Source organism: Hippichthys cyanospilos, chromosome 16 (genome assembly GCF_059441005.1).
Source record: "Hippichthys cyanospilos isolate Australia breed blue-spotted pipefish chromosome 16, RoL_Hcya_1.0, whole genome shotgun sequence".
NCBI lineage: Eukaryota > Metazoa > Chordata > Actinopteri > Syngnathiformes > Syngnathidae > Hippichthys > Hippichthys cyanospilos.
The window spans coordinates 7,975,879-8,002,113 of NC_142384.1; the positions used below are offsets into that span (position 1 = coordinate 7,975,879).

The 26,235-nt window shown below is 40.5% G+C and overlaps 2 protein-coding genes and 1 long non-coding RNA gene across 5 annotated transcripts; 2 read left to right on the forward strand and 1 right to left on the reverse strand.

The window, feature by feature from the left end:
• Window positions 1-1,795: 1,795 nt before the first annotated feature.
• trim35-13 (tripartite motif containing 35-13) lies at window positions 1,796-15,699 on the forward strand. Its single transcript, XM_088437494.1, has 7 exons — window positions 1,796-1,930; window positions 11,099-11,369; window positions 12,722-12,817; window positions 13,670-13,900; window positions 13,990-14,012; window positions 14,085-14,203; window positions 15,051-15,699. The coding sequence occupies exons 2-7, from the start codon at window positions 11,160-11,162 to the stop codon at window positions 15,584-15,586; spliced, it is 1,215 nt and encodes a 404-aa protein (XP_088293620.1). The 5' UTR covers window positions 1,796-1,930; window positions 11,099-11,159; the 3' UTR covers window positions 15,587-15,699.
• Window positions 2,436-9,874, forward strand: LOC148410389 (uncharacterized). The gene is made up of 2 exons (XR_015868244.1): window positions 2,436-3,035; window positions 8,036-9,874. It is a non-coding gene; the product is annotated as an uncharacterized LOC148410389 (long non-coding RNA).
• Window positions 15,700-17,081: 1,382 nt separating the features above from the next.
• Window positions 17,082-25,854, reverse strand: slc27a1a (solute carrier family 27 member 1a). Of its 3 annotated transcripts, none has more exons than XM_088437603.1 (13): window positions 25,748-25,854; window positions 23,480-23,647; window positions 22,296-22,690; window positions 22,031-22,198; window positions 20,798-20,867; window positions 20,629-20,720; window positions 20,439-20,548; window positions 19,472-19,681; window positions 19,275-19,401; window positions 19,060-19,197; window positions 18,808-18,972; window positions 17,927-18,073; window positions 17,082-17,852 (listed from the first exon to the last, which is right to left on the reverse strand). In XM_088437603.1, the coding sequence occupies exons 2-13, from the start codon at window positions 23,644-23,646 to the stop codon at window positions 17,695-17,697; spliced, it is 1,947 nt and encodes a 648-aa protein (XP_088293729.1). In that variant the 5' UTR covers window position 23,647; window positions 25,748-25,854; the 3' UTR covers window positions 17,082-17,694. The 3 variants fall into 3 exon arrangements, with proteins under 3 accessions (XP_088293729.1, XP_088293727.1, XP_088293728.1); XM_088437601.1 differs by lacking the exon at window positions 25,748-25,854 and adding an exon at window positions 24,426-24,592; XM_088437602.1 differs by lacking the exon at window positions 25,748-25,854 and adding an exon at window positions 24,186-24,389.
• Between the last annotated feature and the right edge of the window lie 381 nt (window positions 25,855-26,235).

Below are 26,235 nucleotides of genomic sequence, written 5' to 3' on the forward strand. Positions count from 1 at the left end.
TTTTTAGTAAGTTTGTAAACAATATATATATTTAAAAAGTATACACACAACTGTCCAAATGCTAGCTTTTATTTCTTCAGGGAATTATAAAACATTTTCCCAGACGTTTAGAATTTATATATATATATATATATATATATATATATATATATATATATATATATATATATATATATATATATATATATATATATATATATATATATATATATATATATATTTATTTTTTTCACAATTTGGATTTTGAAAACTAAATTTATGATTCCCAAAAATATATGCACCAAAAAAAACCATCAACACCTACAGAGAAGCATCAATATGCTCTAGGGCTGTTTTTCTTTGAGTTGGAACTTGAGCTTTACATAAAGTAAAAGGAATTATCAGTGGTTCAAAATCAGAGTCCGCGTTAGAACAAAATGTACGATTAAAGCAAGAAATATCAGAAAAAAACAGCTAGGAAATGAGAAAATCTGACTGGTTGACCGCATCCTTCAACCCTACCATGAGGGTGTGCACACTGATGCAACCACACCTCAGTTATTCTTATACTTCCCCTTTTGAAAACTTGTTGAAGCTATCTATCGTGTACTAATATGGTAGATTTGTTTTTATTAACCCAATCATTGCCAACTATTTTTTCTTCACCCTAATTTTTGAAAAACAAATCTAATTAACTCATTCATTCCCAAAGACATATTTTTACGTTAAAGTGTCCAGGCATTCAATCCCAGGTTTTTATTTTTTCAAAATTTTAGACTAAAGGAGTGTCTAAAATGTCTGGTAAATTAATCAATTACTTTACAGGGACAGTGTGTAAGATTTAGACCGTTTTTCATTAAAAAAAAGAATAAATTAATATTAGTAAATTATAAAAATTGTCAAATGAATGTGTTCTTAATGACCTACAGTATGTTTTAAATATAACCAAAGGTCGAGTTATCATTAAAATATATCATATGGAGGGTGGCACTTCTCCAGAGGCGGCCATGTTTGTTGTAACTACGACAATGGTAAATGCAGCACCTGCAGCACCTCCTGCTGTCCAGAATGAAAAACAGTCTAAATCTTACAGACTATCCCTTTAAGAAATACGTACTAAAGTATCCAATTTATACATTAAAATAATCAATTACTCTGGGTTATATCGTAGGTAATTAAGTACTAAAGTGCTTGATTACTACAGGTACAAAGTACCTACAGGAAGTAATTACGTTAATAATTTTAGTACCTAATTGATTACTTTAGTACCAAAATATAAAAAGTAATCAATTACTTTAGTAATACCTTACATTGAATGCTGGACTGCAAAGATGTATGAACAAGTTTTTGGGATTGAACGAGTTAAGAACCTTGGGATTAATGTTTGTGCTGCCACTACGTATAAATACGTCTTTGGGATTGAATGAGTTCATGATTTTGATTACTTGTTTTTTTGTTGTTGTTTTATTTTTTTAAATCAGTGCAACTTTTGAACAGAGATGCTTAGACTTTTTTATACAACATCCATTCCTATTTGTCTATGACTCCTCGCCATTGCATTTTATTACAATTTGCTGATTGGCTGGCAGACATCACATGGTTCCACTTGCGTGCCTGCACTAGTGTGACTAAATATGGCCCCTTGTTCTATATAAAGAACGGCTGCCTCGAAATCACTCGAATGCACGATAACCGGGCCGACGCGTGCGGACGTACTGTACCCCTAATCCAAGCACGTACACTAGCCCACATGTAGCTTTGCATCTGTTGACCCCCATCAGTTAGCAGCTCCACTACATCAGCTCTGAACTTCTGCCCCGTCACCCGCGCGGACAAGACGACAGACGACTAATTTGGTCGGCGAGGATGAGTGCAGATTAAGCTTTCACCGGCAGAATGCACTACAAGTACCCCGATTGGACACATGCGGCGTGGAAGGCTTCCATTACTTGTGCGTCATCACATAGGCATGCGTTTGACACAGACCTTAGTAAAAGCAAGCGCCCCATCTAAAGTAAGGGCTAAATAGTTTATAGACGACAGTGGGCATTGTTTATGCTTCACCTGCCTGCTTTGAAAGCCTTAAATAGCACTTTGTATTTGATACACTCAGTTACTGGGAGGATTTTACCCCCCCACCCACCTCCAAGGTTCCTACCTCCACATGTTTGTGTCCTATTTTAGCTAGGGCGCCAGTTTGAGGAATTTGCTCCCACGACAAAATACTGGATTACAGTTCGGAACACGACAGGAATGCATGGGCGAAAGTGAAATAGGGCTGGCGATAAATCAAATTCATTCGATTAACTTGTCAATTTACAAATCAAGAGATTTGGAAATGAGCTCAATTGTGATATCGGGTTTCTGCAAAAGTGGTAGAATGCTGGGTGGGTGGTTTACAAGGCATGTTTACAAAATTGGATCACTTTTTTTTTTTAACATGTACCGTTGTGAAGGGAATCATATATTAGGTTGTTATCATTATGTTCTTAGTTCATTGTTACCCATTTATGCAATCCTAGTTCATCTTGACCCTGTCCTTAGATAGAACTGTTGACGCACGAAAGTGTGAGCCGGGACCTTGGCCCAGCTGCCGGTGGCGCCCGGCTGGCTCTTTTGTTGTGTCTTGTAATCTGCTATGCTTCTATTCAATAAAAGCCGGGGGGAACGGCTGGGCAAGTGGAAAACTGGCGTTGGAAGACCCACGAGTTACATTTGCTCAAGCCTTTTTTCCCTACGCCGGCGTAGAAAAGTCAATCTTGGCTGGTCTGAGTTACTCTTTTTGCTGTTTAAGCAGCTAGGCTTGTCCTAGTCTTCTTTTCTGAGATTTCTCTGACATTCTAACTTGGTCCGTTCGAGCCGGATGGTTAAGAAGCCTTCTCTTCGGTGGACGATCGACGACAGCTGAACCAATCGGTATACCGTCGGAATCCGTTGGATTCTGGAAGCCCTCCTTTCCACGAGGCCAGACGTCGGACACCGCTCACCGGAGGAACGCAAACACCATCCAACGAACCAGAGTGACTCGACCAGCGGAGAGATTGCAAGAACAAAAGGTCAGTCTGACGAGTCTGAATTGTCCACCGGATGTTAAACGTGCGGTCCATCGGACCTTAAACGGGCGGTCCATCGGACCTTAAACGGGCGGTCCATCGGACCTTAAACGTGCGGTCCATCGGACCTTAAACGAGTGGTCCATCGGACCTTAAACGTGCGGTCCATCGGACCTTAAACGAGCGGTCCATCGGACCTTAAACGGGCGGTCCATCGGACCTTAAACGTGCGGTCCATCGGACCTTAAACGAGCGGTCCATCGGACCTTAAACGTGCGGTCCATCGGACCTTAAACGACCGTCTTGACGGGTTCAGTCTGACGAGACTGGCTGGTCCATTGGACCTTAAACGTATAGTCAATTGGACTTTAAACAAACGGCCTGACTTAAAAAGAGAAAGTTTAACATCCGGTGCACAGTTGCTGATCATTTTTGTGATGTATGAGTGTGGAATGAATGTGGAGTGGTTGTCCTGAGTGACGGGAAATCTAAAACTGGTGAAACGGTCGTGAGTATAAACACCTGGGGATATCCGCCTTTCGAGGTAGAAGCTCGGTATCCGACACGACACCAGGCACGTAGCATTTCTCCCGTGACAAAGGAAACATAGTTAATCATGAGAAAAAAAAAAAAGAAATAAGTCCTCCGAGGCCGCAACTCGGCCCAAGGAGGCAAAATGGGAAAAGGAATGTTGTTGTTTTGTGGATGAATCGAAGGAAAAAGTACGTCGGGCAGAGATAGATAGCAGAGAAAGTACTTAGTATGTGGAAAAATGGAAAATCCAATACGGTTTTTCAGGAGACGTGGATGATTGTGGTGGATTGGAGAAAGTGTTGCGGAAGTTGTCATTGAAGGACAGGGAAAGGATTGAAAACAGTGATGGTTAACAGTGGTTTAAATGCAAGGCTTTAGTTGATAGAGCCAAACCGAAACGACCATGGAAGGTGGCTGAGAAAAAAAGGAAAGCAGATGATGATTTGACCGAAGCCACTAACCTGTCGGCAACTAACACAGCCAGACAGTAAACCCAAATTAACGGTGGAAAACAGACACCAACAATTCGTACCTGAGTTTACCACCATATTCTTAAACCCAGACACCTGAGGTTTTCAGAGGCGGAGTTGACAACCAGGCAAGACCGTGGCCACGGCAGTAAGACCCTTTTCGGGACTGGGTCTCAGCTCCACATCTGAGTACTGAGGGTTGACATGAAGCCAAAGGAGTGAAGCCATTTAAAATGGTGTGTGCAAAAAGTGTGTCTTGTACGTGCTTAACAAAGTCCGCATATACGTTGTAAACTGCATGTTGTGTGATGTGGATCTGCGTGTGTATCTGTCAGTTTGCTGGTGTGTAACTATTGGTGTGTTACATGTTTGTATGTTAGATTGTTAGAAATAAACAATGATATTTGTTGAAATTTGGCTAAAATACATTGTTAGATCGGGCTTGATCTAGTCTGCATGGTTAAAAGTCAAAATGACAAATTTGAGATGGTTTCAAACCTGAGGTTTGTGGGCAGAAACTGGTCCATTCACAGGGTTAATTCTCAGCACACAGGTGAAATGAGAAAAATGGAAAAATATATTATGGGATCAGTTGAGACTAAATTAAGAATTAGGATGTTTCCAAATGCTAGATTAACTGGCAATGAATAATTAGTGGTTGAAACACAAATAAAATACACAAAGTTGTTGTGTTATATGTGAGGCTATGCCAGGGGTGGATAGCCAGATGACGTTGAATTATAAATGTTGTGTTTTCATAGCTTAATAACATGTAGGCATGTTGTCGTATGATAGCCAGTTTGGGACACTGTGGTATGAAAATGAGAAGTGATTGTGAGTTTAAGTTTGTGAAGCTTGCTCTGTTGAAATTTTCACACAGTTTGCTGCATGTGTTGCTGTTATTGTTGTTGTCATAGTTGTGAGAATTGTCGTTTTTGCTAAAGTTGATTTTGTTGTTGTTGCTGTTGTTGTTCTTCAAAGTGGAAAATATTTGTAACTGGCAAATTGATAGAGACCACTGAATTTGTTAGAACAAAGCTGAAGAAAAATTTCAAATAGCAAAATCGATAAAAGAGAAAAGTTGAATCTGGAAATAGCAGCAGCCACTAAATGACCTGTAGAAAAAATAAAACAGCCAAGTAGACACCAAACAAAGCTGCTTGCGAGAATTGCAGATAACAGGACAAACAGAGGCGCGGAGAGCAGGGGTGGCAATCAGAGGCCTCTGCCTCCCTTTTGACCGTGACTGCGACCTTTTTTTTCGTAATTTATCCTCCACTTTCTGAAAACAGGAATGCGACCCTTCTCTACCAACCACACCTGTATAGAAAATTGCATAGACGCGTGATAGGGAGTTGTATTTCATGATCCAAGTAGCAAACCCTGCATGTTAAGACAAAAGGAGGCAGAAAGGACAGAATTATTTTTGTATACTGGTCCTGCAAAATACAAGTACGCAAAAGCGGAAGAAAGCCTGGCACCTTACAAAATATGAATCAAGAAGGTAGAAGATTGATGCCTTATATGTAATAATTGTTTGAAGAGATTAGCATGATAGGATCAGGTCTTACAGTAAAATAGATTCAACTGTGCAAAAGGAGGATGAACCAGTCGATATGTTAATTGTTTGATATAGTATAGTTTGCAAGAGTTTTCTAAAAACAAATCGCATTATGGTAGATAATGGATAAACAGGCTGAACATATTGACAGCAGCTGAGAAAATGCAAGGCTAAATGGAACTATACGACAAACAAAAATGTAGATGTGAGTGACCTCCAACACTCAGAGATTAGATAAATCGACTATTCAGCTGAGAGTGGAGTAGAAGAAGAAAAGTAGAAGAATGTAGGGGAGAAAACAGACATTCTGGTGTGATGGAGAAGAGGAAGTGCGTTGTGTTGGAAACAGGAATTGTGGTAGCGGAAAAGAAGGACGTAAGAGAGAGTTGAAAGACAAAATTGAATGCATAAGAATGTTGGCGTTGTGGCAAGAAAGATTTTGGGCAAGTGGAAACAAATGGAAGAAGGTTGGCAGAACTAATGAGATAAGGATGGCAGAATTGTTACTGTTAAGACAAAAGGAGGCCATTGCGAAAGCCCAAAAAACTCAGACTAAAAGACAAATGATGTCATTTTTGAGGCTGATGAATTATTGTAGCATATGGATTCCAAAATTTGTTTTGAATTGACTAGGCCACTGCTTGATATCAGTTATGAAAAAAGCTGACGAGGCAGTTGACAGTGTGAAATTGGAATTGGTTTAATTCATCCGTATTGACACTACCGGATTACAGCAAACCATTTGAGCAAAGAGTGACCGCTAAACAGGGATTCATGACTTCAGTTTTGTTGCAGAAGCATGACGGGAAACTGAGGCCAGTCAAATTTTACTCTGAGGAATTGGATGCAGTTGCTGGGCCGACCCCTGAAGGCGTTCAGGTGGTGCTGGCCGCAGCATTGGCTGGGGAGGCTTCAGTGGAGGTTGTGTTGTTTCACTCCCTCACGTTGAGGGTTCCCTATGTATTTGTTTTGTTGCTGGAAAACCCCCACCCCAAAAAATGACACTCTTATCGCCTGCATGACATTTATATTGCACCGCGGTTCTTGTATCACAGGGACACATTATAATTGTTAAATGTGGAGCACCAAACCCAGCGACACCTTTGCCCACGCCTGTAGACGGCACCCCACACGACTGTGGAAGCCACGCCCAAATTTCCACCAAACCAAGACCTGACCTGAATGACACCCCTCTCCCGACTGGAGAAGTTGTTTTTTTTTTTTTGACGGTTCAGCTAGCAAAGGGGAAGACGGCCGCAAAAGGGTGGGATATGTAGTAAATTTTGTTTTAAGGAACATTAAAATCGACATGTTCATTGCAAGCAGATGAATTGGCCGCGCTAATCAAAGCGTGTGAAATTTTTGAAAGCAAAGATGTTACAATATGGACAGACAGCGAGTATGGCATGTGTTTTATCAACTTTGGGCTAATCGCGGCTTCCAAACCACAACAAGAAAAGAAATGACCAAATTACAGCAGGAAACCGATCAGGCAAACGAAGCAGCCAAAGAAACAGTCATAGGTGTGCCCACAGTTGCCAAAGCACAAGACAACCGCTTGATATCAAGGAAAACATCAGCTCCTAAACTGTAGCAGCAAAAATGGCTAAATAAAGGAGCATAACAAGATGTTGAAGAAAAAAGTAGATTGGCGGTTAGAAAACCATGGTTACTAAAATTCTGATTTGAATGAGCAGCAAAGTTGACACATGAGCTTTGCCATGTGTCAACAGGGGGGAATATGCATGATCAGTTGCATATGGGTTCACTTTTTATACTCAAAATGTTTGTGTTTTTTGTAAATGTTGTGATATCTGTTTTTGCAATAATGCGCAAGTTTATTTGTGACCACATAGAGGCAAATTTCCAGAACCACCCGAAGCATTTCATATGATATATATATGGATGACATTGAATCAAATAAGGCATTAGGAAAGCAATATTGTTTCGTCATATTAGATGCATTCTTAAAGTGGGTTGATTTCTTCCCAACAGCGCATTGTGATGCAAAAACAGTTGTCAAAGCATTGTGTGATCGAATCATACTGACATTTGGCAGTCTGAGAGTAATTAGAAGTGACAATTGATTGAATTTTGTGAAAAAAGCTGTTACTAAAGTTGGAGAACTGTTGAATATCAGAAGGGCTTGTTGAAAGAACAAATGGGACAGTCAAGGCCATACGCATAAAAACAATGCAAGTGATAAAGAGACAGCGACCAGATTGCATTCTTATTGTGGCCACAGAAATGAGATTTGTTCCGCTGAAGGAAAAACTTTATCACCATTTGAAATAGTATATGGAGGACCATACGGACTAGCAGACTTAACCCATGACCAGCCACCTAGTGGATGTTCTTTTCCAGTTCACATGAAAAGACTGTTTGGCACAAGGGAGATGCATAAGCACAATGACTGGCCAGTGTGTTCTATCCCACAGAAAACCCGGGTCCAGATCGGAGACCAGGTGTTCCTCAAGGTGCTGACAACCTCGTTGGGACAGTGAACGCTGGGATGGCCCGTTCCAGATGATTGCAGCAACACCAACTGCGGTGAAAGTTGGAGGACGCGACGGGTGGATCCACCAGTCGCAGTGCAAGATCCTTCGACCCCCTGGTGACGGGCCTAGCGACGCCAGTCCCTCGAAGTGAGGATCAGCGCCCCCAAGTGCACGGACGGTGCACCAACGAAAGACCACAGTGGAAGAAAGGGTTTTTGTGGTAAACACACCCCTCTCAGGAGAATGGCCTGTCCGCCAGCACTCCTCCGAGCAGCATGCTGCTTGATGCTGGGCGGCGCCCTTGTGTCCAGACGACCAACAACGCCTACCTCAGACAGACAGCGTTTGCCCACCAGCATCATGGGCAACCTCCAGCTCCAGACGGACATCACAGGAACAGCGATAAACGCTACGTTTGTTTCAGTGTTGAGAACTCCACCCATTGGTCCAAATGCAACACTGACAAACCACCAGTCCCAATCACCAGACAAACTTCCGTCTATTTTTGATGCGATTGGCATGCCTTGGAGCATTCCTGACAAAGACAAATTGATTGACAAAGCAAATGCAGCGGGTTCGCATTTGCCATATTTGGTGCTCTATTTCCAGTGACTGTGTACAAACACACCGATTTTTTTCAATGATGTCTATCATAAAGTATACTCGTCGACTGATATCGCGGACGCACCTTCTACGCACACAGCTTCACAACTACATGCTACTTCACTTATGACTATTCAAAACAGACAGGCACTCGACATGACTGGCAGAAAAGGGTGGCCTGTGCAAGCTTTTGCCATCAGGTGAATGTTGCGCATTTATTCCTTTACACACTTTGTCTAATGGCTCGTTGTCTGAGACACTGACACTGCTCAGGGAGTGCAGACTGAGGACTCTAAGTACAGTATAGAGGGAGTTGAAGCTCAACCCCTTCCTGCATTGGTTGCAGGACTTCTTTGGCAATTGGAAGGGCGTGGCTGTAGCCATTGCTTCTGTCATCATCTGCATTCTCTTGCTGTCATGTTTCTGCATAACCTGCGGTGTGCCTTGTGTAAGATCTGTGCCACCAAAATCATGGATGCTATCGAATTCAAAATAGCGGCGCAAGTGACCGTGGCCATGACTGGCTATCAACCTGTTGACTCCGACTCTGACTCCAACTCCGACTCCGACAATGACTCCGACTCTGATAACGACTCAACTTCTGTGTGAACCATTTATGATGCACCTACGGAAAAGGTTTCAGACGTAGGATGTTGATGTGCCATGGTTTGCAATATGTATATACATGTATTGGACCAAAAACAGCTTTAGCTTTTGCTTTTTCTTTTTCTTTTTCTTTGTAACAAGCTCTTGCTTGGGAAGGGTTTCTACCTTTTTCCCACTGGGTTTTTGGGTAGTTTTCTTCCCACTCAAGCAATAGCTTTTGACATCGTTTGATGTGTTTTCATAATGATAATCAGGGGGGATATGTGAAGGGAATCATATATTAGGTTGTTATCATTATGTTCTTAGTTCATTGTTACCCATTTATGCAATCCTAGTTCATCTTGACCCTGTCCTTAGATAGAACTGTTGACGCACGAAAGTGTGAGCCGGGACCTTGGCCCAGCTGCCGGTGGCGCCCGGCTGGCTCTTTTGTTGTGTCTTGTAATCTGCTATGCTTCTATTCAATAAAAGCCGGGGGGAACGGCTGGGCAAGTGGAAAACTGGCGTTGGAAGACCCACGAGTTACATTTGCTCAAGCCTTTTTTCCCTACGCCGGCGTAGAAAAGTCAATCTTGGCTGGTCTGAGTTACTCTTTTTGCTGTTTAAGCAGCTAGGCTTGTCCTAGTCTTCTTTTCTGAGATTTCTCTGACAACCGTGCATTTAAAATAGATAGATTGCACATACCTTAGAAAATGATAACAATGAAAACAATGCCAAAAATAACAACAAAAAAGCATACTCTCAAAAAGAGTAGGAAGAAATGGCAGGAAGGGAGATTCAGTAGTTTTGTTCATATCCTGTATTTTATAGGAAAGACATATTAAACTTTAATATGAGCTTGTTTTATACTTTAATAATTAAAGGATAAAACAAGCTCAGTATTTCAAATGAAGCATTTTTTATTTGATGACTTTACGTGATTTCAATTGCAAGCAAGTAAATCTCTGGCTAACTTCGGAGGAAGTAGTTGTGGAAAAATATAATATATCACAATAATTAGTTAAAAAAAAGAATCCTTGGGCAGCGCTAATAGATATTTATGACTATTTTTTTAAATTATAGACATGTTTCATAACCAGACCTGCAGCTTCAACTGTTTATACTTTTTTTTCTATAAAACTACATTTTTACTATACTAAAAAAATAATTTTAAAATTGTGTTTTCTGGGATTATTATGGAGTGGGTACCCGTTTTTCCTGGAAAACACATATTTGAGCTTTAACCGGATTTTCCTCCATGCATTTAAATGATAAATTCACTTTGGGTACTTACAGGCAGGCATGTATTCTAGTGCAGTATATATGTATTATTCTAGAATTAATATGGATATTCTTAGGAACACTAATAGTTCAATCCCTATTAATCTGTTCGATATGAGCCACAAGTGCTAAGTTGAACTTTGCCAGCTTTTTCACCACCTCTCAAATATCATAGAAGCAATCATGGCAAATATTCCAGCGTCATCAATTCTTCCCTCCGCTGTCATACCCTGACACATAACCTCATGAGTAAAGTAAAGCCTCTTTGTTCTATTTACAGAAGATGCGCGGTGTTTATTCGAGAACGTGCAACGCGCATAGTCCAACAACGCTGACCGACATGAGATACGTCTCTGGGAGCTGGGGTCTTAACACTTATTTCGGGGCTTAAAGACGGAGGTTGTCCTGTGTTTTGGGGGGCGTGCGGATGTGGGAGGGGCCAACCCCTGCCTTGCTCATGGCCGCCGCACCACGTCATCACGAGGGTGACCTCGCCAGTCCAAACTCATATTGACCACTTTGGCTGTCATACAGACTTCCCAGAGAGACAGCTGGGAAGGACGCAAGGCACTGGCCCCGGATCCCCTTTCGGTCCATGGATCAAATGGTGCTGGGGAGGGCCCGCGAGGCCTTCGCGACAGACACCAAGGCTAAAGGCGGCCCCGACGCGTGCGGCGAGCACGGGGAGAAGCTCACGCTCTTCTGCTTGGAGGATCTGGAGCCCATCTGCGGGTTGTGCGGGAAGGGCGCGGACCACCGGGGACACAGGCTCTATCCCATAGGGGAGGGCGCTCACGACTGTAAGGTAAGCGGGGCCACACTGTGATTGCATCAGCAACAATCAACATGTGGTTTCGTCATCTGGATGTGGAATAGTAAACTAACTGGTGCTTTACCTGAAGAAGATACATGCTGATTTTTTTTTTTTTTTTTAGTTCTACTTATTTACATTGTTTTATTTTAATTGTATTACAATTTGTATCTTGAGTTATGTTTTATATTTTCTTTTCGTCTTGTTTTGAATTTTATTATAGTATTTATTACCTACTCATTCATTATTTTTTACTATTTTGTTTCATATTCATTTTTAAATGTTTTCTTAAACTATATCTATTTTTAAATTTTGTATTATTTGATTATTACATTTTCTTTTATTAAATTGAATTTCAATTTAGATTTTTAAAAATGGTTTTATAGTTTCTGATCAATGTGTTTGGATTTTATTAAAATAATCAGCGCACGTACTCATATCTTATTCAATGATAAATTTAAAAATGATATATTTTTTTCACTTATTACATTGTAATGTTTGCTCTGATTTGCAATCAAATGAGTACACTAAATTATTAGATGTGTGTTATGATTTCACTTTTGAAAAATGATTATTAGCATTTTATAAAGGCATTTTAATATTGTGATATATTATTCATTTGCATGGTGTTTTAAGAATGTTATTTTCCTTTATTTGATTTGTATTCTATAATTATTGTATTTTTTGTTTGAATATAAACCAAAAGATTTGATATTTTTGAGATCTTTTTTGATCAATTGAACTTAGTTGATATTATTTTTAAATATTAATTTATTATGTTATATAAATGATAGTTAAATTATTACCCAGGAAAAGTAGCTATGTTTTATGTTTACACAAAAAAAACATAGAACGGATAACATTAAATATATATATTTCATAGCGAAATATTAAAAAAAAATAATTTTCTCAGCGGATTAAGTAAATCCATGGTTATTTATTGCCGTGTCTACGTAGCTATCTATCAAGCTGTGGCGTTTCTTTAATATGCATGATGATGGTTATCAGAGATTATTGCCATTCTAAGAATAGCTTGATATTTTTGGGTTTAGCGCGCTGCCGGGCTCGTGGAACTCGAGCCCAGGCGCGCTTTTTTTACGATAGCTCATCTCATGGGCCTCTCTCAAGCATGAGGGACCTGCGCCTACTAATGTGAAAAGAATACTCGCTTGGCTCAAGCAGCGCGAGTTCAGCTTTATGCTTGTCACCGGGCCGCGCTTGAGCCCTCCACGCAGATGTGACCCATTTATCTGGCGCCGCCGTCCGCCACCCTCCGCAATGTGCGTCGGCGGTCCGGATGGCCACCTGCCGCTTGTTGACCTTGGGGTTTACTGACTTTCATATAGGAAGAGCTGAGGGGTGCCCTGCTGCCTTTGAAGGAGAAGTTGCATCAATACAAGGAGGCCAAAGATGTGTGCGAGGACATGCAGGAGCACATCAAGGTACCCCTCGCACATAATTGACCGATTTGAAACTGAGCAATTAACCAATAAGCGTAAAATTAGGCTCATTCAATTCGGTAACTGCTTCTTGGTACGTGAAGGCACTTGAAATTTTAACAAGTTTTCTTCAGGTATCGGCCAATCTAATTCAGTGCTTTGTAATGCCGTGACAGGAACAGTACTGGTTTATTTTCAAATTAAAAGCAAATCAATTGGAACATGAAGCTACTTATTTCTGAATTGACTCCTTTGCAAAATGTATGACTTTATTTTGGTTAATTTTACACAGTTGTGAATCGTCATTGGTGACGTAATGTTCTGGCAGAACAAAACAGATGATTTTACGTACTAAATAAAACAGGCCTAGCCCACGTCAAATGTAGTTCCAATTTTCAATTACTGTTCTGACCAGAACAGCGGTCGAGTTGATGTATTGAGAAGTATAAAAATACTAGAGTCTGTTTTGGGTTTTCTTCAGACATCTTTTTCAATCCAAAACTAAATAAGTGGCAATTTTTGAAGCAATAGAATGACAAATATAAAGTTTAGCTAAATTATGGATTGTGATTGTCATTTCACCCCCGAGAGCCAGCCAACTCTTTTGTGTCCATTGTAGAGGCCATTTCTTTTTTTGTTTTTGACTCACTCGATCTACTGTACTAGTGTCCTCAACAGAGGACATCCTGGCCTTTCCTTTGATGTGTTTGGGTGGAATGCAAATCACTTTGCAGTGGCAAAATGAATAGTGGAAACAATAGAATAAGTTGGATCTCAGGAGGTTCTCTAAAGTGCGACATTTTAGTTGCATTGCAAACTGACAAAATAACAATCAGGCACGCCTCTGGTACGCAGAGCCAGGTGGAGCACACGGAAAATCAGATCAAGACAGAATTCGAGGCGCTCCACCTCTTCCTGAGGGAGCAAGAGGCGGCCAGGCTGTCCGCCCTGAAGGCCGAGGAGGCTCACAAGAGCCTGATCATCCGGCAGAGGATTGAGGATTTGGACCAAGAGTTGGCCTCGCTCTCTAAAGTCATCTGCTTAGTGGAGAAGGAGATGGAAAAACAAGATATCCCCTTCCTTAAGGTAAGACAGCCGACTAAAAAGAAAAAAAAAAATCTCGCTTTGAACGGTCCACAAAAATGATGTGAACAGTTGTTCATTTTCTTTCACAGAATTACAAGGATATAATAAGGAGGTGAGCCTCAAGTTAACACTGCAGTTAAAAAAAAACAGTATGTCTATGATTAATTTTCGCATGGGGTTTCAGAACCTGGATAACCTGCTCTGAGCCCGAAGAGCTATCTGGTGGTCTGATTGACGTGGCGAAGCATATTGGCACGCTCAAGTACCAAGTGTGGGAAAAGATGAAGAAAATTGTCAAATACAGTAAGTTATTCATCAAAAATAGCAAATGTATTTTGCTGACAGAGACTCTCCACGCTTTGCTTTGTAGCCACATGTTTTTAATATTAGGGCACAACTAATGGATTTTTTTTCAAGGTCAAAACTGTACACAAAATTAGGCAGAACAAAATTCTGAAGTGATTAGTTGGCAGGTTAATTTTTTAAACTATGTGATTAAAAAAATACTTTTTGGTCCCTTTAGAATCACAAGTGTGAACTGAATTCATTGTGCTCATAATTGATCATTCACATCATAAAATTAACTAAAAAGTATTAAGATGTGCAAAAGCTCTCATCTGGGACAAAGGCGATTACTTTGAACAATCTAATTGATGAAACATTGTTTTGGGATAATAATTTCATCCAAAAGGTCATGTCAATGAAAGTATTAATTAGGGATGGGCGAGTATCGGACTGATACCTTATTAAAAGGGATCTGTACTCACAATAGCAGCCGATACTGGCATTGGTCACTTTTTTATAACAGTTCATAAACAAGAATTTACAAGTAAAATAAAAAAATAGAAAATTAGCATTAGCTTTATGAAACTTTAAGGAAAATACTATTTATGAACAGGCCCTTTTTTGGGGGTAATTCTCAAAAGTACTAGTGGTATCGGTATCTTGACCACTCAAGAATTGAGTAATTGTACTGCTATCGGTCTGAAAATATACAGTGATATCGGACATCCTTAGCATTAATCCACAATTCAGTTTTTTTTTTCCAATAATAAAACACTCATTTTTAATTCGGCACATGAACTGATAGGGCATGTTGAAAACTTTGCTTGCAAAAGCCATATCTGACTCAGAATTTATGGTCTCCAAGGCCCCGTCATTGTGGACCCCAACACAGCCGCCAACTGCTTCATCCTGTCAGAGGACCTGACGGCGGTGCAGAACACCGCGCAGAATTTCAAACTCCCCAACAACCCGGAGCGCTTCGACATCAGCGCCGAGATGCTGGCCGCCGAGGGCTACACGCAGGGCCGGCACAGCTGGAGCGTGGAGGTGAAGGACAACACCTACTGGGTGGTGGGCGTGGCCAGCGAGTCCATCAACCGAAAGGGCAAGCACGTGCTGACGCCCAACGAGGGCTTCTGGACCATTCGCTTCCGCAACGACGAGTACAAGGCGTGCACGGCGCCGTGGGAGCCGCTCAATATGATGGCTAAGCCGGATGTGATCAAGGTGCTGTTGGACATGGACCGAGGCAAAGTGGCCTTTTACAGCCCGCCGCAAAGGGAGCCGCTCTACACCTTTACCGACATCACGGCGTCAAAAGTCTTTCCCTACTTTTGCACGGCCTGCAGAGAACACCCGCTGACAATCCTGCCCGCTAAATTGACGCTTTCGACCGACTGATGGCTCCTTACGCAGGACCGTCCGCGCGAAGCTAAAATTGAGCAAGAATCGAGTCTTTGTATTTAAACAAGGGACGTTTGTGAAAATGCAGCCACAGTGTGGCATTCACAATAAAGTGGAAAGAAAAACACTCGTATTTAGTTTGAATTCCTGCACAAAGTCATGGAAATGTTGGCTATAAAGAGGGAATGTCAATATATGTTTGGCATAATTTTGACTAAAACCAGATTCCATAAAAGTATAGAAGTATCTTCACTAGTGCCCAAACTCAACTACAGATTATAAACGTCAACCTAGATTTGAACTCGCGCTCAAATCTGCAATTCAGGGCGCTAACAAACAACTTAATCCTTGTGCGATTTTATCCAAGCCTTTGATCGTTACATTAAAGGCATTTCACATCAAGGGGAAAGCGTCCAAAACAGAAACCAGGGAGACAAAATTTCACCCAGATGGTGACGTCAAATTTCAACATGGCGCGACCACTTATCAAATTATCAGGCGTGTGCAATCCATTGGCTAAAATAGTAAAAATGTGGAAGAAAATTACAGTAAAACGGTCAAAATATGGCACAAAGACTAATTACGTTGACAATGACATATGAACCCTGTTGCCAGGGTTCCTACAAATATTTTTTTAACAAACCATGCTGACTCAAATATGCTGTGGTTAGCCAACAAATGTGTCTCATAGATCAAAAATTTGGAGAAAGTCGTGTTCTGCTAGGCAGTTTGAATTTAATGAAAGAAACATTTTGATCACCAAAATTTAGAAAAGGTTATTTATTTATAAAATGTCAATCATATTGAGTTGAGTTTGTGTAGGACAGCAAATTGGTGAGATTCTCAGCAAATCAAGAAAACTTTTTGTAGGAACTGGGTACAAACAGGGGTTTCCAAATACAAGTCACTGATGCTTAGCTCTTTCAGTGCCATGGACCAGACATCTCGTATTTTAAAATAGTAATAACAATAATAAATATTAAAATTCTTGTGAAATGCATTTTTTTAAAGAGGGTAGCTGACAGCCTTGACTAATTCTTACCTAATACAAGCCAATTGAGCACTGTAGTACTGCCTGTGACCATTGGATGGCAGTGTTTCCACATATATAACAAATATATTACCTACATGCAATTCTAAGTAAGGAATGGAAATCAATCATTCATTAGATAGCACCCATATTTACACAAACATGGCACACAAGTCTGTCGGCCTTGAAAGATGAGTGAAAAGGCTTAATATACCGGCCCTCTAGCGGTTTCCTTTTCCAGTAACACTTGGCACTAAAAGAGTTAATGGAAAAAACATCCAACATTGAAAAAGCCCTCTTCAGCAGTAGTTAGCAAATTATCATGTATCGGAAAGACGATTTTCTGTACTTGAAATAAAATACTACTACCTGATATCTTTGAGAACTTAGTGAATATTGGTGTTCATCTACAAAAAACTGGTATTGATTTTCCCCTATAAATAACATGAAACAAACTCAAGGTACATTTTAGGAAATGATTTTTAATTGGAATTCACACAAAAGCTGTCATCTGGTGGATGTACAATATATATTAATTCTTAATCACCTGCTGATGATGTTACTTATGTTTCTAGATGTTTTACATGAAATGAGAGCAAAAAAGTGACAAATGTTTTAAAATTCTTTTGCAAAAAACTGCGTAGTTACATTTTACATAAGGCACATCAAAAATTGTTGCTTTTGAGTTGTGTGGACAGGAATATGTGTTAGGATTTTTTTTTGTCCACTGCACTAAAAAATATTTTTTTAGTATTTGACCTCGCAACACCCTTCATGATGTTACTTGACCTTGCAACACCCTTCATGGTGTTACTTAACCCAACTAGAATAACTCCTACTTCGCTGCGACAATGTTGACCTAGCCATCGTATTGTCGTCTTTTATTAGAATGGCAATTCAAGTGTGTTCGGCGAAGGCTGTGTGAGACGACAGAGGTAATAAATTCCCTCACGTGATGGGGCAACTTACTCTTACAGTGTTAAAAAACAAACAAAGGGAATCACCTGTAATAGTGCTGCCTCAGTGAGTCGTGTCAACTCTGTTCCCTGAAGGGTTAAAATTCCAGGCTTCCACATCATAAATGCACTCGGGCTTCCATTATGGCAGCGAAAAGCTCGTCGTCTATCGCCACGTAGCGGCCGACTTTCACGTTTAAGAAGTAGATCCGGTCGCTTGTGAGACGTGGGTCGTATCCTTCCCTCTGCAACCTGGTTTTCTGGATTTTGAAGGTGCCTTTGAAACAAAGTGGAAGAAAGAGTAAAAGACCATGTGATCCAGAAATGGGAACTCGTTTATCGGCGGTTTACCTGTGGTGTCGACGCTCGGAGAAAGTCGTAAAAACACCGGTCGAGCGTACGGCGGGAGAGCTGCCTGGACCTTCTGCAGAAACGCGTCGCAATCGAAAGAGCCGTTGCCGTCTGCGATGGCAGCCATGCCTGCCTTTCCTTCCACACCTGAGCACAACACACAGGAGCTCGGTAATGTGACATCTTAAATGTAAAAATTCTGAAGAACGACCACACCCATTTCTTCCAAATCATTCTCATTTAGTACAGGTGTCCCCCAGGGCTCCGTTCCAGGGCCCCTGCTCTTTAGCGTGTAACTTTCCCTCCTTCAGACTAAAAAAAAACTAATATTCCTTCTCCGTGTCCTTCCGTTACGGTAATTATTGTAAGTAAGAATACGGCTGATATGAAAATGCACATTTGTCCATCAAAACTAAGCTTATGCGGCTGTCAGATCAATCTTTCTCATATGAAATAAAAAAAAAAAAAAACGCACACATACTTTTGACCGTCATTTATGGAGGAAAAAAGTGCGGAATTACAGTACATGTCAAGTTTACACATCACAAACTTTTATAAAAGGTCTTATTCAGTTTATACATATTTTTTATACTTTTAGTAATATATTTTAATACTCTTCATGAGCACAGCCATTGTTTCACACTTTTCAGCTCTGTTTTGTAGTTGTTCCATAATATGACACCTTGAACAGATACACTAATTTGCTTTACAGCTAGATTGTCTCCTGGTGGCAAGCAAAACAAATACAAACAAAAAAACCTGCACACAAGCCGCACTGGACCATGAGCCGCAGGGCTCAAATCATGAGAAAAAAAGTTGAGGCTTATAGTCCAAAAAATAGGGTACATATTTTGCATGCACATACTTCAGGGGGCTCATACCTGGCACGGTTACACCATATACAGCCACATCAGTCTGATTCAAAAGGCTGCTCAATATGCCCTCCACTTCGGTGGTGGACACGTTCTCTCCCCGCCAGCGGAACGTGTCGCCGCTGCGGTCCCGGAAATACATGTAGCCTAATTCATCCATCACCAAGACGTCACCTACAGGAGGCACAGCAAGATCTAGGCCACCGTGCTTCCACAAAGAATTAGCCGTGACTGTTTGCAAAACAAAATATGATTGCTAACCTGACAAATAAGCGGAGTCGTTTTTCTTGAAGACATTTTGGGCTATTTTCTTGCTCGTAGCTTCGTGGTTAACGTAACCGTCGAAGCGCCTCAGTGGATCTTGTTGGTTGATGCGGCCAACCAGGAGTCCTGGCTCACCTGTTAAAACACAAAGGGGATCCAGAAGGTTCCACTCAAGTCACTTAGCACACCGAGGGAAGAGTAGTATTACTCACCAGGTTTACAGGGCACGCAAAGACCCCGGTTATCCCGGACCAGTTCCATCGTGTTCTCGTCTACTTTGACCAGACGGATGGGGTAAATGCTGGGCAGAATGCGACTGTTAAATCCACAGGCACCCACCTAAAAAATGGAGACTTACTTAAATTCTTTCATTTTGGCAAATAATACACTTGCTGGTGTAAATGCTGACCTTGCCATCCAAGTTGGCGATGCTACAATTGCATTCTGTCGCGCCGTAAAACTCGCCGATCTGCGCCACGCCGAAGCGCTCGGTGAAGGCTTCCCACACGCTCGGACGCAGACCGTTTCCAACCGCCAAGCGAACCTTGTGGGCCTTTTCTGACGGTCGCACCGGCTGAGACAGCAGGTAGCGGCAAATTTCACCGATATACTGGACTATCTACAAGTAAAATGATTGAAAAGTTAGGGCTGTAGCTATTGGATATTTGTAGAATACTGTATTCTAATTGCACATAATTTTCTCCACTTGGGGTCACCATAATCACTCTCTGCTTTAACGTGTTTTTGAGCGTTTATGGCAAACATCGCTTGGTGAGCGATATGGGTGTCCGAGAATATTGTTACACTGTCAGGCTGCGTATCGAGTGATTCATAGTTATGGTCATCATCAGCAGCTTATGTATTAATGTGTCATTTTCACATCTGTTTTCTTCTTGTCTCTTCAATAAAGCAATTTAAAGAGCAACGTCTATCCTTAAAGGGGAAGTATACCTTGATATTTTCTTTACCACCAGTCTAAACATGCCAATCCGCTTTATGATGTGTTGATAGAATATGATATCTGGCAGCAAAATCCACCTGTTTCTATTCATCTCGGGGAGCATCCATTTTGAAACTTTGTGGAGCCTAAAAATAACATCACGGTTGCTCAGAGCTCAGGTAAGGACTGGTCACTGCTCACCTGTATTTGTGTTAAATGAGCCCTGAGCAACTGTTATGTCATTTTGAGGCAATAGCTGTAAACTGAAAGTCATTCCAGGTCAATAACGCATCATCCAAATCATAATAGTAGCTAAGAAAATACTAAAATGTGTAAGTATGGATCTAAAATTTATTTATTATTATTTTTTTTTAATCTTTAAGTGTGTTCAAGCTTGCTAACTGGCATATGGCTGCTTAAAATGTCAATCTCTTACAGTGCAGTTGTATTTGATACAATCATCCCAGAAGCGACTGGCAGAGAATTTCTTCTTGACAACAACAGTGAGGCCGTGGATCAGACTCTGACCGACACCCATTATGTTACCTGGCAAAGAGTAACATTTACGCATCAGTCGTGCTCCCTAGTGGTTAGAGAATGTGCTGATATAGAAAAGTCAAATACACCTGCAGAGTGATACAGGGGAAGACAGTCATAGATGATGTCATCCGGGCGCATTCGAAAAGCATAGTAGCCGAAAGCTGCGATTCTGTAATACCTGTAGAACATGTAGTTGTTATCAGATGTCCATGGATACACATGGACATTTTTGGAAGGGAAACCACATTAACTTACCTACTGTGCACGACAATAGCAGCCTTGGGTAGTCCTGTGGTGCCAGAGGTGTAGATGTAAAACAAACGATCTGCAGAGAAGATAACAGTGCATCCAGTTACACAAAAAAAAACAGCTATGAACAAGAACAATGAGAAATGAAAGTCCCTGAAAAATCCAATTGTGAAAATCCAAGCTAATTTCTAATCCTATCCAACCTCGTCCTTCCTAAAGACAAACCTAAACATTTTTGTCTCGTTTCCTCAGGGCCACTGTGTCTAAGCTGTGCATCATGATCAGCCTCAACACCAGCCTATGAACATATCCCGGCTACCGTCATTTTAGTTCCCTTCCATTCCAATGTATGCCTCCAGCTTTCTAAATGTTCCATCTGCCTGCTCTCAAAAATGTCATCTGCCAAACATCTTTGTAAATGGAGTCTAAAAATATGCAGCATCTAACAGTATAAACATGCATAAAACATCAGTAACAAAATAACATATACATACACCTATGGTGTTTTATTCAGTTATATATCTTTCTCCATTGAGTGGAAATCCCATTAATCAATTCCAACCTTCCAAATTTTGTCATGTGCATTAGTAAGAAAATGATATGATCATGACTAAAACATCAAGTTAACATTCTGTTTGCATTTTTTAAGCATAATAATGCTTTAAAATGTAATTATATGCACAGAGTGAGGCCAGAGAGAGCTGATTTTCTTTTCATTATCATTATTTCTCTCATCTGGTCTTGCACAGGCACAGATAAAATGTTTCTTTATGTCATGATAAATGTTCCCTGGCTTGTTTTTAATGCAAATTCAACACACAACAGTCATATTTTAAATGTTTGTGTGCAAATCAAAGGATAAAATAAAAAAAAAAATCTTGCATATTGGGTCACTCATTTCAAGGCACCAACATACTATTATGTGCTAAGGTGAGAGCATGCAGTAGTTTTCACAAACACACATTGGAGGTTTAAAATAAAAGCATAAAGCATGTGGTTACATAATAAGAAAATGATGTTATATTTTAAAATAAAATATTCAAAATATATTAGCTTAAATAATCAAAATTACAAAATAATACAATAAATATGAAATAAAATATTCAATATTAATACATAGATATGCCCAAAATACCAATACTATAAAATAAAGCCAAAAATAATTAAATAAACAGTAAAAAATTGTCTAGTTAGAAATGTACAAAAATAAAAGCCAAAAAGCCTTGCGATGCTACTAACCATTCATGCCCTTATGTTTGACACAAGGTAAAGGGGCGTGCCTCGGCGCAGACGCCAAGATGGGATCCAGGAGCGTCGCACCCAAATAGGCCCCATGATGACTGCTGACGTCTCCAGTACAAAACCTCACCATGGACTGACTGAGGGATGCGCTGATTTCCGACAAGGCTGATATATAAAGAGCAAAAAAAGAAGGTTAAACTAATTATTTAAAAACAAAAGGTTTTTTTTTTTCCCATGTTTCATACGTTCTTCTACTTCTTACCATCAGCAAGCTCAGCTCCAAACACGATAGCTCGAGATCGAGACACCCCGATGCAGTGCAGCAGGGAGTCCTTACGGAGGTTGAAGTTGATGAGAGCAGCTTCCACGCCCACCTTGGCCAAACCCAGCCAGAGCGCCACCTGCAAGGGTCGACTTTCCATAAAGAGGGCCACCACGTCTCCTGTGACCCAGCCCTGACTTCTGGCCCAGTTGGCCACCGAGTTGGACAGTTGGTCCAGCTGGGTGAACGTCCACGATTCCCCCGTGGCTTCGTAGATCAACGCAATCTTGTTGGGGTTGCGTTTCACCGTCTGGGCAAACATGGTGAGGATGTTGCTTCCGTCGCGCATGTAACGCCACATGGCGAGCTTGACTCTTAGTAGCACGCACAGGCCTCTGAAAAAGAGAACGGATGAGAAATTAGCATTGCTTTGTGGAGTTTTGACCAAGCGTTGATTACAAGGCCAAGCTAGTGTATGCTTAAAGGTTTTGGGGCCAAATCAGCTATCTGCAAGTTTTATTAAACTGATAACGAGATGGAGCAAAATATCTATGCATAACTTGTTTAATAACTGTATTTATAGTTTACTGTATTATAGGTTTTATACAGTAGCAACCTTTTATAGCTATGAAATACCTTATATCAGTGGTTCTTATCTTTTTCCACAATGGCATAGCCCCGTGTTTTTTTTCCCAAGGATCCCCGAATAGGCGCAAAACATATTTATAAAGGAAAAAAGGGTTGTAAAATGGAGTTTTGAGCTATCAGTGTCTAATTTATTTTCTATCCAGCAACTCCAGAAGATAGCTTGTGTAATGAATGGTTTAGCTGGCTCTGTCTTCAATATATCTGGCTTGTCTGCTGGAAAATCTGGGTCACTAATCACAATGTGCATCCACATAAAACCTAACAAAAATAAAGGCATGCGATGTTTTGCAAGGGGACTCACTATAACAACATATCTAGCAATGTTGCTTCATGTTCCAATTAATTTGCTCTGAATTAGAAAATGTAATGTTTTTTTACATGGAGTGCATTATATTGGATTTGCTGATCCCTGCAGAAACCTTCATCTACTCCCAGGGGTAGTTGTACCACCATTTTATAACCATCAGCCTGATATAACCACTATGCCTCCATAAGAGAACAACTACTAGATTTTGCCCCAGGAATTTTTGACTTACATGAAATCTCTTTTGGCTGTCAGTGCCGCAACATAGAAATATTTCCAGCTGCTGGTGCCCAGGTACACCCCAAGTCCCGCCACAACACTCCAGGACCAGGACACTCCGAAAAGACGCAGCAGCCCCACGGAGCCCAGAGAAGCTGACACACTCGCTGCATTGTGCATCCTAAAAATAGAGATATTACATTAACGTTAAATGGAAGCATAGATATTAACGTTAAATGGAAGCATAGATAGATAGATAGATAGATAGATAGATAGATAGATAGATAGATAGATAGATAGATAGATAGATAGATAGATTTAAAGCGCATTAATGTGATGAATATGATTGTTTAGAATAAAATCAGCCCTGCGCTTGGCTGACAACCAATTCAGGGTGTCCCTCGCCTCCTGCCCGAAGTCAGCTGAGATAGGCGACCCTTGTGAGGATAATCGACTCTCGAAAATGGATGGATGGATGATGGATAAAATAAAAACAAATAATGAATAAGTATACTGTTTATTTAGTGCTCTTACCCGAGTTGGTGTTATACTGTATAGTAAGATAGACTTTTACTTTCACAAAAGTTAAAAACAATCGTCATTTAGAGATTACTTTATTACATGCGTATTATGCGGTACAATAGCAATACAGTACAGATCACGTGTGTTAGCCGAGCTAGCAAAACCCCCCAAAAATCATGTGCATGAACTCAACTTACCTCAAATAAACAGACTCAGCGGTGTCACCTTTCACCCAATAACCCTAATCTAGCCGAGGGAGGTCACGGTTACGGTTAACTGCTTCCGATACTTTCAAAACAACGTGGCCAGATAAGTGAGTGGCCTTCTTCTATTCGTTTTTTTTTTTCAATAGTTTTGACACTTTTGCATGACGCCGGTTCGCGTGGTTACAGTGCAAAAAAAGGGCTAACTGACAGTGTAAAAGGCGACAGACGTACTTGAGAGTTCCAGAACCAAGTTGTTTGCTATCAGTTGTCCATCGTTTCTTTAACTGGATAGTTAAACTTCATCTAATTCAGCATATTTAAGTTTTTAGGGTGGTCCTGCCTTTTTTTCGCTCCCCTCTGTACTCCATGTTGAACAGGGACGTCGCCGACGAAGCCCCGCCTTTCCATGGCGTGACCGCGACGCAAAGAGTTCATCTATTGGTTAACACAGGTGCTCGTCAAAGCATTGCTCGGTTTTCATTGGATGATAGCACTGACACCCCTTTACCCCCGAAACAGATTAGTCAGAGGTGGCTGAATGGTACCAATGGCACAGATTACTAAATAGTAAAATGTTGCGTAAATCTGTTCTACATCCTCTTGAAACACTTTGCTCCTTTGATGTAAGATTTCTGAATATGAAAATCACAACACTTAAGTATTTTAGATTTTTTTTTCATTTTGGCAATCTATTCATTATAAAACCGAACTAAGACTTTTTTTGTTTATTTTTTTAATTGTCCATGTTATATGCTGCTGTTTTTCTCCGAAAATCTTTTAACTATTCAATCGTAATTTTTTACGTAAATCTGCGTACATCGTCTGGAACACTTTGCTCTTTTGGCGTAAATGCTTTCTGAATATGAAAATCACAAACGTTTAGTAAAACTATTAAATTGAGAGGTAACTTCTTGGCTAACCTTTTTTTTTTTTTTTTTAACTGTGGAATAAGCACTGATTTTTTTTCATCTGTCCAGTGTTTCCTCCCAAAATCCAAACTAGCCCTCTAATTTAGCAAATTGATATTAAAATGTCAGTTCGAAATACTCTTGCACATATACTCACTAAATAGATCACCGAATATGTACAAACTATTTTAGAATAAATTTCGGACGAACCTCTCATAGGTCACTAGTAAAACATGGCATTTTACCACAAAATATTTTACTTTTGATACTATAGCTGTCAGTATGACACATTCTACTCCTGAAAAATGAGACAAAAATGTTCTGAAATCTTAAAGATTTTGGGTGACGTTAATCTTAAACAAACATAGATGAGAAAGTAAAAGCTACAGTGCAGCTGGAAATAGGACACTTTTTTGCCCAAAAATGTATATTCAAATCATCATGCATTGCAGTGCCCTGTCTGAATCCAAACAATATCTAATCACGAATGCTGCAATCATATAGCACCACAAGGAAGTGACTCCAGCAAACCCAAACACAGGAAACCGTCGTAATAACAACCTGTTGCACCACAACTTCGACGTTAGTCACACAAACACACACATTTTCTCCCTCAGCGACTGACCTGACAGCTTCAGAACATACCTGTACCCTTGCGGCTCAAATACGAAAACCCCAGAATCCAATTATGAGTCCTATGTAGTACATTAGCATACAATGAAGGCCTGCATCCTACTTCTGCAGAGAACAAAAAAGTCACTGCCGTATGCACCCCATTTACAACCTAATTTTCTCTAAACAAGATTGGGCAGTTCTGTAACTGAATAGGATTACGTGTTCCACCAGGTTAACAAGTTCCCCACCTCAAGAATGCTTCTCTGTTTAACCACGATCGCACTCAACAGTCAATAGTTGGTCTGTGTGGGTTTCTTTTGGAAGAGGTGTCACTTCCTAGTTGTTAATTTTATACATTTTTAGCCGTACGAAAGCAATTTAGGCGTTTCCACATCAGGTAAAGGTCACAAAACTCTAAAATAATCTTGAGGTTCAAGAATTATTGCCAAACGGAAAAGCTATGTCTTAGCTTTATAATACAAAGTTGAATGTTTTAGATTTTAGCAAGCCAGAATGCT

Coding starts and splice junctions, on each gene's coding strand:
- trim35-13 (XM_088437494.1), top strand. CDS start 11,160: ATGGATCAAATGGTGCTGGGGAGGGCCCGCGAGGCCTTCGCGACAGAC. Junction 12,818..13,669: donor ACATGCAGGAGCACATCAAG/GTACCCCTCGCA, acceptor TCTGGTACGCAG/AGCCAGGTGGAGCACACGGA. Junction 13,901..13,989: donor AAGATATCCCCTTCCTTAAG/GTAAGACAGCCG, acceptor TTTCTTTCACAG/AATTACAAGGATATAATAAG.
- slc27a1a (XM_088437603.1), bottom strand. CDS start 23,646: ATGCACAATGCAGCGAGTGTGTCAGCTTCTCTGGGCTCCGTGGGGCTG. Junction 18,973..19,059: donor CGACTCCGCTTATTTGTCAG/GTTAGCAATCAT, acceptor TGCCTCCTGTAG/GTGACGTCTTGGTGATGGAT. Junction 17,853..17,926: donor TCCGAGCGTCGACACCACAG/GTAAACCGCCGA, acceptor TTTGTTTCAAAG/GCACCTTCAAAATCCAGAAA.